General features: G+C 30.8%; 2 protein-coding genes across 6 annotated transcripts in view; both read right to left on the bottom strand.

Annotated features, from left to right (window-relative positions):
* Positions 1 to 31: 31 nt before the first annotated feature.
* Positions 32 to 6731, bottom strand: LOC126735463 (uncharacterized). Of its 5 annotated transcripts, none has more exons than XR_007660414.1 (5): positions 6298 to 6731; positions 4988 to 6246; positions 3985 to 4219; positions 3577 to 3915; positions 32 to 2896 (listed from the first exon to the last, which is right to left on the bottom strand). XR_007660414.1 is itself a non-coding variant. In XM_050439455.1 (3 exons), exons 1-3 carry the CDS (start codon positions 6566 to 6568, stop codon positions 2893 to 2895), a joined length of 510 nt encoding a protein of 169 aa, XP_050295412.1. In that variant the 5' UTR covers positions 6569 to 6731; the 3' UTR covers positions 32 to 2892. The 5 variants fall into 5 exon arrangements, 1 of the variants encoding a protein (XP_050295412.1); XR_007660416.1 differs by having other exon boundaries at positions 5009 to 6246; XR_007660413.1 differs by lacking the exon at positions 4988 to 6246.
* A 589-nt stretch (positions 6732 to 7320) lies between these two features.
* Positions 7321 to 12244, bottom strand: part of LOC126735281 (calpain-C) — a 38539-nt gene continuing 33615 nt past the window's right edge. The window contains exons 5-17 of the mRNA XM_050439228.1: positions 11776 to 11910; positions 10786 to 10902; positions 10593 to 10730; positions 10371 to 10530; positions 10228 to 10319; positions 9012 to 9202; positions 8841 to 8958; positions 8629 to 8762; positions 8367 to 8572; positions 7858 to 8048; positions 7733 to 7806; positions 7614 to 7672; positions 7321 to 7558 (exon numbers count right to left, since the gene is read on the bottom strand). Coding sequence (XP_050295185.1) covers positions 7532 to 7558; positions 7614 to 7672; positions 7733 to 7806; positions 7858 to 8048; positions 8367 to 8572; positions 8629 to 8762; positions 8841 to 8958; positions 9012 to 9202; positions 10228 to 10319; positions 10371 to 10530; positions 10593 to 10730; positions 10786 to 10902; positions 11776 to 11910 — 1642 coding nt within the window. The 3' untranslated portion in view covers positions 7321 to 7531. The remainder of the gene's footprint in view (positions 7559 to 7613; positions 7673 to 7732; positions 7807 to 7857; positions 8049 to 8366; positions 8573 to 8628; positions 8763 to 8840; positions 8959 to 9011; positions 9203 to 10227; positions 10320 to 10370; positions 10531 to 10592; positions 10731 to 10785; positions 10903 to 11775; positions 11911 to 12244) is intronic.

Here is a 12244-nt window from a genome sequence, read left to right as displayed (position 1 = left end):
TAATTTATTAATAAATAAAACAACCACAAAAAAATATTTATCTTTTATTTACAATACACATGTTTGTATGTTTTATAAAAAAATGTAATATAATAAATAAAATGAAATATTAATTCTATTGTAGAACACTCTTTAAATAAAATAAAAAAGGTTTAAACATTTAGCATTTAGTAGGAATTTTTTTAACATTAAAATGTTTTATTGTATCTAACTAACTAATGATAACATCACAAAACTAAACCTACATCATTTACTACCACTACATTACTAAATCGCACAGCAAACTATTTCCAAACAAGATCCCAGATACACAAGTTTACCCTGTATATAGTACATAAGTCTAATTGTTAGGCTGAAATTATTTCATAACAAACTTAAAAATACTCATGATCATGTGAGGGTGATACAGATTTAGCAATAAAATGATCAAAGGAATTATTAAATTTTAGGTTTTCTTTTATATCTAAAACCTCTTGAGTCGTTGGTCTTTTAAAGCTGGTAGCTGTTTCAACCCTTTTCTTTTTGGTGGAACTAAATCTTAATTGGGGTTCGATAACCCTTTTTAACTGCTTATTTTTTACTTGAAATTGTTCATTTAATAAGGGTTCCTCGTGGAATCTATTTAAGTTCTTAGCTACAATTAAACAGTGGTGAATTTGATCTATTACCGAGTCATTAAGTCCATCAAAAGTGGAATTTCCTAAATCAGCAGTTAAAGCTTTTATTTTAATTATTTTTTCATTTGTGTCCTCGACTGTTATTTTTAGGGAAGAAAGGGAAATTTCCTTCAAATGACTTAATATAAGATTAGTCTTATCTTCAGGTGAATTAGACGATTTTGAATTGACATACTCATTTACCTCAATATCCATTGCATTTATGCTAGAAATAATAATATGAATATGTTTACACATAGTCTGTTTTTTTACAAAAATATTACAAGTACATGAATACAAATGGTTACATATTTTACAAATTGCACATAATTGTTATTTGGCAACAGTTTTTATCAAGTTTTTGACGAACCTCATAATATCGCACATGTAATCCAAAAGTGTCACTATACAAAATATCTTGAATAATTACATTAGAGACCTCTAGATAGCGCAAGTGTCATTATGGCTTACGCAATATTAATACACTCGTGGCGGGCAACTGTGGTGACATTAATCGTGTAGGCGAGGACTTGTGCAATAGTGACATTTTTTGTTTAGTGAGGGTTTAGCCAAACCCAAATTGAAATATATTACAAAACTTCATACAGTGACCAAACTTTTAAGCAACTTAGTTGTTGGGCGCCTCGTTCAACACGTCAAAATCGCAAAAGTTTTCAATTAAATAAACTTTACACAGAAAGATTAAAATTGTCTGATCGAAAAAAACAAGACATCAAAAGTCTTTTTGAAAATTCCTTAATACCTCAATACTATGTACACTCCTTTTATAATAATATTTTGTAATGATAATTACCCACTATATTTAATTTACCGAACGAAAATATTTTGTTTTTTCATAATAGAAGCTGTCCATATTTAAAGTTGTGTTTATGTTATATTTACCAGGTTTTTGAATATTTTGTTTTAGGAATTAATTTTTTGTTTTTGCAGTTGTTTTTATAGCCATTAATTTGGCTTTAGTGCCATTTCTGTATCAGTGATGTAAACTTTTATTGGCACAGTGTAAATTTAACCGTAGTTTAAAATTTAAACGTAAACGACAGCTATTTTGTATGAATTTGAATGGAAAATAACAGTGATGGTTTAAATTTTAAGCTATGGTTAAGTTCGCGGTGCATAAGTGGTCATTTAGATGGTTGGTTTAAGTTAAGTTAGTAGTTAAGATAAAAAATATTTTTTAGAAGTACCTACCTTCATTATTTTTTGTTCAAGCAGTTGTGTGTAAAAATAAATGTTTCATGTTTCATTTAATATAATAATATGCTTTTCTACATATTTCAATTTTTTTTTTAATTTTATGGTTTGAAAAATTTTGACTGAATTCTAAAAATATTGCATATAATAAATAAAAAAGTGACACTATAAATCAAAAAACTAAAAAATAAACAAATAAAAGAATTTATTTTCCATTTCTGTTTAGTAAATTGGTTAAAGCCAAAACATCGTTCACTGTGATAAAAAAATCGTTCATTTATTATCAATATAATCACCGTTATTTGTCTTTCCATTTTGCCGAAAACTTTAATTTGCTCTCCTGAAAAATTTACATTTTTCGTATAGTGACACTTTTGGATTACATGTGCAATATGAGGATGTATTAATTTTTTTTTTAATTTTCCAATAATTAGCACAATTTAATAAGGAATATTGACACATTTCTTTAATTGAATCCCAATGATTTCGAGATAATATAGATGTAGTTTTTGTATGTTCTCCCTTAGTCAATCTTATTATCCTTTCAATGCTCTTATCCCTCACATATTGTAAGACAACATTTAACCCTTGATCCAAACGCTTCACTGTTTTTTTTCTCTCTAAGTAAAAATATTTAATGACTATGCATTGATTCTAAATGCATATTCGTATTAATGGAAGAAAGTTCTCTAAAACAATAAGCCCATTTTTTATAATTATGAGTGTAGTGTTTTTAAAATACTCTCCAAATTTTTTAATGCTTGGATCACTGCATAAATTTTGAATGGCACTTGCTAAAGCTGAGGAAAAATGATCTAGTACTGTGTGTTGTTGTAAAGTTTTTAACAGTTTATAAACAGAAGCACGCTTTTCCTTATCACCAATCTTAGTAAGATTACTTTGCCATGCCCTGTCTACATGCCAAGAGCAAAACAAGTGGTCAGGTTTTACTCCCATCACCATAATCCATGCATTAAAAAATGTTCCGTCCATATATGACATGAATATTTCAGAACAAACTTCACCTATAATAAAAAATGTCTTAACAAAAGTAGTACAGGAGAAATTGAAATGCCAAATTGTTATTCGTGTTAGCTAATCAGTTCCAAGTTACAATGAAGGTTTATGCTAGAATAAAAAGTAAAAGAATAAAGGATTTAAAGGATTCATTTTCAAATGAACAAATATACAAGCAAGCTTGTAATAAATGATAATAATATAGAGAGGTGGAATTCATAAATTCACTCATATATTTAAATATGTTATGTTTTCTCAGATATTTTACCTTAAATTGCCAGAAAATTTTAGGTAAACAGTCTACAAAACTGTAAAAGTAGTAGAAAACACAAATATGCTAATAAACTCTGGTTAAATCAAAAAGTAAATTATTTATCTTATAAATTGAGAAAATTTAATTGCAATTCCACATGTTTTTCCTATTGACTTTCAAATCTATTGTTTATCTATGAACAAAAATTTATAATCTGTTGTTTAGAAGTAAATTAGTTGCACATCAGTCAAATGTTAAATATAATTAAAATGTGTGTGTTTGTATAATAAAAATGTGTGTTTGTATGTAGAATAAATCAATAACAGTATAGCATAATATTTTGATTGCATTTTATGGTTTCACTATTATAATATGCATCAGTTTCAGTTTTTAAAAAAACTATAAATATATCATTATATCATGTATTATACAAACCTACTGTTTCCTTTATAAGAGAAAAATAGAGATGTTGAATGGTGGTATCCTTTCTATTTGAAAACATTTCAGCAACGGGAAAACCATGGTGAAATTCATCTATTACCATTACAGTGGTCAATTTAAAGTCATATGAATTCAAGCCATGCATGCTGTCAACAGTAATAATTTTTTGAAATTTTTTGATCATATTCCTTTGAAAGTTGTTCATAATCACAAGACAAAAATCTTCTTTCTTTAAAATGGCATGTTCTTGCCCTTGTCGCTTATAAAATAAAACGGGATTTACATCCCAGGCTTCACATTCTCTGACCCATAACTCAACTGAGAATGCATCATCTTTAAATATTATAAGCAATATAGTTATTATTAAAAAAACACTCAAGTATTAACAACATCTAAATTTACCTTTGGGGAGGAACTCCACTTATGAGTTTGGAGGCAATACTTTCTTTTTCATGTGAAGGAATTCTTATATGCTCCAAATCGTTTGTGTGGCCGTAATGTTCTTTTTGCCATTCAACCAGTAAGGCACCACTTTCATTTTTCACATTAATAAAACTGGTGCAGTTGTGCTCTAATTTACATGACCCTTGACTTTTTTGCAGTCTTTTTCTGCACTCATTGAAAAGTGGTGTATAACCTGGAGTAGAAATGAAATAATATGATGAATGGAGTAACAAATATGTTCAGTTACTTAAAAAGTTGCAGTTAAATACCCGAAAAGATGTTTAGAGTTCGTGATATCAAAGATTTCTTAAAAAAATATTTTGGAATTCATTTTGGAGAATATGTAACATGTGATATTATTTTTTTTTAAATCACATATAACATATAATACTTGAACATATATAATACAAAAATATAATACATATGAATATAGGTAGTTACTTGCTTTGCTTCTATTGCATATATAATGTAGTACTTCACCACTTGTATATATAGTACTTCACCACTTCGCACCCTCAATGTAAAAATAACGTATCTTAAAACTTCGAGTTTTGAGATATTGCAATTTAAAATTTTGGAAACGGATTAAATATGCTTAACATCTATTGAAAACAATAAATCTTATTTTGCTAGATTTTAATATTTATACTCAAAATAAATGTTCAAAAAGGTAGGTATTATGTTAAACAGATTATTTAGAATTTTAAATAAAGTTGGAGTAAGTACAGATATTTTTGAGATGTGGTGCTGTTTTACTAGGCAATAATTATGTATAACCTAAAAAAACTAACATAAAAAGGGCAAATTGTCAAAAATTAAATAAACAATATTTTTATACAAGGTAATACAAATAACATTTTAGAAAGTTATTTCGAACTTGTATTTCGCTGTCCAGAACATCATCTCCATATTCGTATTTAAAGAACAAACTATCAGGCTTACCCTTATTTGTCATAATTACCTTTATATCGGTCCACTTTACCTTTATTTTATCAGTATCAGTGCTAAAATTTAAACCTACATCAGTAGATAATTTTTGAAGATCAAACATTTCAGATTGATCCATTTCTTTTACTTTCTCAGGAATCCACTGAGAAGGGATAAAAATAGGTCAACCTTTTAACAAACGTTTTTTTTCTTTTTCAATGCATGAGTGCATACTATTGCCTTCATTTTGTGTATGACCTGTTACCAAAAATTTATGCGTTATTGATTGAATTTCGAGGAAAGTGGTTGCATATAAATACAAACTAGCAATGTACTTATTTTTATTCTGCCCGGCGCAGTTGTCAGAATAAAAAGTAACATGTTTTTCTTGGCAGTTTCTTTTTAGGAATTGCAGAATACAACTTCCAATTTCATTTGCACCGCGCTTTGCAATATTCTCTGACCAAACGTAGCATGAACTCTCTTTTGTAATAAAAGTCTGAGACTTGTGAGCAAGGTGTGGTAAGGACGGACTGTAAATCATAGACAGCTACAACTTGAGTTAGTTGAATCTTTTAAGGCATTTGATACATCAATCTCTTTTTCTTGTTGAGCTTTATTTTTGTCATCAACGTGTTTGTCGTATTCACTTTGAAGCTGAACTTTTTCTTGAGAAGAATAATTGGCATACCTTTCGCAGGTACTGACGCACGGCTAATAAAATATCAACGTTTTTTTGCGTTGTGGCGTTATTGTATTTGAATTTCCTCAGTAAGTTGTTGAAGACATACTAACATATTTGATGTTATGTTCGTGTTTTTCTTTAATTTCTTAACTTTATGAGAATAGATGTTTAATGTAAAAATGATATATTTTATTTTGCGTTAATTTAACACTTTAAATTTAATAGGAAAAAATTAGTTATTACAGGTTAATAGTGTTACATTTTTAGATGTGTTAGTATTGCATTATTTTGTCTGTCAAACATTCTTGATTTTATAGGCAGTATATGTTAATATATTACTTTTTCGTTGGAAATTTTTTGCTATAGTTTTAAGTTAAAATTTGTTTTATTACATTTTTAAATATTTCCCGCCCTTTTTTCGAATGTGTTACTTTTTCATTTAGTAAATTATCGTCTTTTCGAGCAAACTCAATAAAAATCTCAGTTTTGACTTTTTTTGAGATACGTTACTTTTCCATTGATAGTGCGACTTATACTAGATTTCTTTGATTTCAGAATGTAACAACATTTATTTTGAGCCTCTATATTGATTTTCAATTGTGTAAATTCTAAAAATAAACTCATTAAACAATTTTATTTGTGTTTTAGACTGATCATACCTTGCATGTTTTCCATCTGATTTAACTCGATATTAAGGCTCTTATTATGAGTGATCTGTAAATGCTCAATTAGAGATTTTATCATGTTTGAAAAAATAATGCCACAAAGACTGTCATCATTTCCTTGTTCCAAGCAGCAATTGTTTCCCAGTTTTCTATTACTATCACTACTAGAAGGCTTATTTAGTTTATGAACTTCTGCAAGGTGTCTTTTCAAATTGGATTTCTTTCCAAAAGACTTTTTACATATTATATGGCACTCAAAAGCCATTATGGAAATATTCAAGGTAAACAAACTACAGCCAAACTAGGACGCAGCGTTTTAATTGTTTATTATAATTTGTATAATTTTGTTTTTGGTAGGTGTAAGTACATACACTGACAAAAACTTCACTTCAAAACACAAACAAATATCTCGACTCCAAAACAGGAACCACCCAACCCAACAAACAAATAACAATCAATCAGCTGGCTGTCTGCTGGCAATCGGCATTTGGCTGATTTGGCAACGTCGGAGTGGAGGTTAAATAACGTTTCGTCTCTTTACTTCTTTAATGACAGTTGACAGTTTCTATTTGAAGGTCCGAAATTCTTCGGTCTAGTTGGTTGACAGTTTTGACAAGTAAACACAACCGGTTGGGCGTTGAGTTGATTATTTAATAAGTATAAAATATTTATTTAGTATTTAATAGGTTCTTTTACGGTCCATGAAGCATTACAACATTCTTAATAGAACAAATTAAGTGAAATCTGGGACGATATTTAAGACAAGTTAAAACCAGTAAGCAATGTCAAAAAATCTTGTTTTTGTAAAAAAAAATCTTCTATCGGCAACAGTGTAAAAATGAAACATTACCAACTTAATAAACTAAAAAAATACTGTTGTCCCCTTTAAGGCGCGTCTAGGCAACTGCTGTACACGAACCGTTCGCAAACGTTGGCGCGAACAACAAATCAAGCTCGTATACTATGCTTTCCTGTGAAACCTGAAGTATATTTATGGTTTGAAATGGAAATAAACTATTTTGTGTGGATCCTTGGTTTTATTATATCTAAATTTAAAAAAAATATATTTTTAAGTAATTTTGAGGTACAAAAAAAGTGTTTAAACTTATATGTTAATTTCTTCATAATATTGTACAACATATAAACAAAGTACTTAAACAATAATTATTCACAAGAATATGTACAAATATGAGTATTTTACATTGTTTATTTGAAACAACCGTGATGACTAGCAGCTCAGAGACGATTTCAACCACTAAAAAGAAAATTTAAATCAATACAATTCAAAATAATATAAACAACTGAAATACCTCAGATAAGTTTAGTTTAATGGTGCCATTTTGCAGGGGATCTTTACCCTCGAAAATATCTAAAAAAATAATAAAATTATTCAATTTCGTTTTTCGGAATCAATATTTAAAATACTTACTGAAGGAAACAGTTAAATGCAGAATGGCCGATACGAAATCTCCAAACCTTAATGTGCCATCTTTTCTCATATACCTAAAAACGAGACATATTAAAAAATTAATAAATTGAGGTACCGTTAGTTACCTTAAAATTAACGTAGTGAGGACGTCGCTGCTCAACTGAAATCCGACCTCCAATAAGGCGTCTCTAAACCGTTCAGCTTTCAAAATTCCAGTTTTCTCTTTCGTGTGGTTCTTAAAGGCGGTTTGCCAGAACTTTAGACTGCACATTAAATCTTTGAAATCCGTGAATTTTAAACGTCCGCTACCAGAATTCTAAAACAATTAAATAAATCTTATATTTCATAAGACCAATACAGTAAATGGCATAGAAAACATCAGAAGATCAGGTCAGATCCATTATTAGGAATTCACCCCTGACAATCATTCCTTCAATATTCCAGGAATGTTCGCAGATAAGTTTTAGGTCTATAAACCGGTCAATCAATAAAAATTCTCGTGTCATATTTTGCGCTTATATCCCACCAATTTTGCAGGGAGTATACTGATGCACATTCAGACATTTAAAAAACATTAGTGGAATAACCAAGACATGTTTTAGGACATCCCTACAAAAACCCCGGCAATGTTTACCTCAAACGTAAAAATAATTTGTCGGCAAACTTCAATCGAGGCGCAACTCTTGATGTAATCGTTCGGCAAACATGCGTCCAACAGTTCTTGCAATTCGAACGCATTGACGGTGCGATGTTCGTCCGCTAATTGTAAGAAAACCGCTTCATATTGGCTGAAACTTTTACCGTCGAGAAGGGGCGGGGCCTTTACTATTGCCGATTTAACTAAAATAAAAAAAAAATATTAAAAAAAAAAACTATTAAAATTTATACGGATTTACCTAGGAAGGGTACTGTATCAACCAGTTTAAGTTTCAACGGTTTGCTAGAATACACCCTTAATGTAAAAGCGGATTCTTGTCCCGGTTCGAAGGTGGTCGGAATAATAAGGTAACCTCCTTGCTCAAGTTGGCACCTAAAAAGAGTTCTAGTTCACATTTCAATATTTCAAACAAATATCTCAAAAGTAATGGGACACCCTGTAAAATTGTACCTATGGCTCACTTGCCGGCTGTTCGTATATTGAGAGTTAAACATCGACTTGTTCTTCTTAAAAAACGCCTTCCCAATAGTATCCGTATTGCTTTTAGGTAAACCATACGCCGTAAAACCTTAAAAAAAATTAAATCAAATCATAATCGTCGATTGAATTATGGATATCTACCGATCACTTTGGGTTCCATAATACTGTGTTGATTGAGCGAGACCACCACTTCTTCCATTTCGCTGAGGAGCAAATGCAACTGCGGATTTATGTGGAAAGTGTCTGGATTATTTCGGCAGCCTCCTGCGGTCACCCCTTTTTGCCAGTTTCCTTGATATAGTCGCATTTGCCAAGTGTTTTTATTGTGCAAACTGAAAATACACTTTAAATGAATACAACTATATTATACTATTACATATTGGTGGCTCCTTTAAGGCCTCGAAGAAGAAACTTCCAACCATTAAATATTCTGAAGACATACAACTGAAAGATGTGAAGAAATGGGTTGTAATACTTATATGGAAAAAATAAACCATGCTTGGTCAATCATCTGGAAGAAATAAATCTTGACTTGAAGTAACTTGAATAAGTTACTTCAAATCCCTGGAAGGTATACATACTTAGATTAGAAGATGGAGTAGGAGAAATATAAGAGAAAGCTTGAACACCTTAACATCTCAAACGAATGGCTTCAAATGCGTGAAAGAAAACTTAGATCAAATATCTGGATAACACCCAAGAAATTATTTTAGAAGCACAATGATATAAGAAGATAGAATCATTTAAAATATTTGAAATAAATAAACAACCATTTCAATTCCGTATTCAAAGGGTTCAAAATGCTTGTGTACGGTTCATATAAGTATTGTCTCCTAAAATACGATCCGAAAAATTGTTGGAACTTAATTGGATAAATATGGAATCTCGTAGGCTATTGTAGTTTGGTGTATTCCTCAACAAAATATTACATAATAAGCAATCTCCTACTTCACTCAAGGAACAGAATCTTAATAGAGGAATAAACCTAATATTGTTCAGTGTAGTTTTTCCTTCCTGCATTGTTCATTGCAACTCCTATTAATTATTATGTTATTATTTAAATATAGTCTTCCTATTTATGTGCATACTTTCTTTTTAACACAATGACTGGCTATGAATGGTTCAATAAAGTAACGATTTAAATCTTATAATTAAGTACTTGTATGTATTTATTCAATAAAAATCGTTAATTGTTATTATATTATTATTATTATTTAAAACAAATACCAGGAAGAGGCGTAAAATGGTTGAAAATGCTTTCAAAAGTCTTATAAAAATTGACTTTAAATTCCTTAAAGAATTTTGAAAATACCTGAAATTTATGAAGATATTTATGACTCGACAGAAAGTATATTACCTTGGTTCATCTCGACTAGTATCAATATCCAAATGCACAATTTCCAAATGTGTGAAAGTCTGCAAAAATTCCCCATAAGTCATCCAAAACTCCTAAAAAAACTCAAAATTAAATAACATAAAATAATTTTTTTCCTATATTACTTCTTCGTTATATTTTGCATGTAACCGTTCGTATTCTTGAGGAGGTAATTCGGACCATTCGGGTGAATCCAAACACATCGGGCCAACGTATTCACTAGCTAACCCCAATGGGTTTCTTAACTTTATTAATTGTACGGTTTCGTTAGTGAACGTTTCTACCCTAAAACATTAACAAATTAAGCAATTACAGGCAATATTTTATATTGCTACAATAATCCAAACCTATCTATAGCATATATCCGATAATTAACCCCAGTGTGAATGCCATTGGCCAATTTCTCCGTTAAAGACCTCACTTGGTTGGGCGGTTGCACCGCGCATGTAATGATCGAGGTCATGTCTAATAATTTATGAAGTAATCTGAAATTTTCGGATTAATTAATGACATTAAGGTAATTAACGAAAAATAAACTACCTTGAACACGAAGCGGCATCCTCTGAAATCGGTATACTTTCCGTGATTCCCCCGGTGAGATCAGCCAAACCGTCCAATAGCGTTCCGTATTTCAGGGCCTCGTATGAACCATGTAACCTAAAAAAAAATAGTGCTCTTAAAATTTTAATTTGGCGCCAGCAGATTTCAAATGTAGATATGCCGCGATACCTGTTGGCGAACCTATGATCCTATATGTCGTTGTCCAAGTTACACATGACAAGTTATGTGACAAGTGACACTTATAGTCTAGACGCTACGTATTCAAACAAAAAGCAGTGTTGCCAATAGTACCTACCCATGCCTCCCCTTTCCATGTGCATATTCTCTCAATTTGCTTTATTTGCAGTTTGTATTATTCATGCTTCCATTATTATTTGCATTTAATAAGAATATATCCAAAGTGTCAAGCTAGGGAAAAACATATATTTTACATATAGTATAAACTTGAGGTGGTTTCGCGGTTCCTTCCTCAAGTAGAATATAGGAAAGGCATGTATGGATTTTGGTTAAGATATAGAAGATTTTTCAGGCGTTGGCAGGGTCCCATCTCTCAAGTAGACCTGTCCCTGTCGGGGTACCTAGTCGCTATCAATTCTTATCTAATGATAAAATACTTATCACGACCGTAATTTTAATGTATTTTTATTCAAAATCAGTGAAAAATTATTTTTTCCCTGATTCCAAGGGTCATTAACCTGGAATCAGAGAAAACATCAAAATCCTTAATGTGCACAGGAATTTAATACTAAAAACCTTTGCAACTGGAAACAATGTTGCGCAACACCCATCTGGATGTATATGGATAAGGTGCTACCACGCATGCGCCTTTAAAAATCTGACTCAACAACCTGGACGCGATGTTGTAAATACAAATTTTGCGTGTGACTTGTAGCGATATCGACTGTTGTGGCGCCACGTTTAATTGAATAAGAAAATATTTATCTGTGTGTGTGTTTTTAAAATTCTTACTTTGCGTAAGCTTTTTCCAATAGTCCAGGCCAGTAATAATCGGTTTCTTCTGATTGTAGAAATGCCAGACGTCCGTGGACTGTTGGCAAACGGTCGTCTACAAGAACCTCCGTCCATTCTCCGCACCACCATAACCTATAAAACGAGAGTATATAGTTTTTTATTAAATAATTACACAAGCATAGAGCACGAACTTAATAAATATACCTGGACTGCCAATCCATTAAAAAATAAATGACCACTATTAGGTGGCCGCCATTTTGCGTGATTGTGTCGTTTAGATGTTGGTCACTCTGACAAATGTGAGTGTTGCCAATTGTATGAATATAAAACAATTAAAGTTTCTGTGTTTTAAGGTAACAAAACCGAAATAGAAAGTTACATTTAGTTAAGAAAGATAGTTGCTTAGTTCTCATATTTTTCTTCTACTTGTTTATGAAATTGGTTAAAATTTACGAACTTTTAATTA

Source organism: Anthonomus grandis, chromosome 4 (assembly GCF_022605725.1).
Source record: "Anthonomus grandis grandis chromosome 4, icAntGran1.3, whole genome shotgun sequence".
Lineage (NCBI taxonomy): Eukaryota > Metazoa > Arthropoda > Insecta > Coleoptera > Curculionidae > Anthonomus > Anthonomus grandis.
This window is presented reverse-complemented; position numbering and strand designations above follow the sequence as displayed.

What these genes read in the sequence shown, in the direction of transcription:
- LOC126735463 (XM_050439455.1), bottom strand. Translation starts at nt 6,568, where the DNA reads ATGGCTTTTGAGTGCCATATAATATGTAAAAAGTCTTTTGGAAAGAAA. An exon ending in TCAGATGGAAAACATGCAAG is followed by an intron (nt 4,220 to 6,297) that starts GTATGATCAGTC and finishes TTTCTACTCCAG; the next exon opens with GTTATACACCACTTTTCAAT.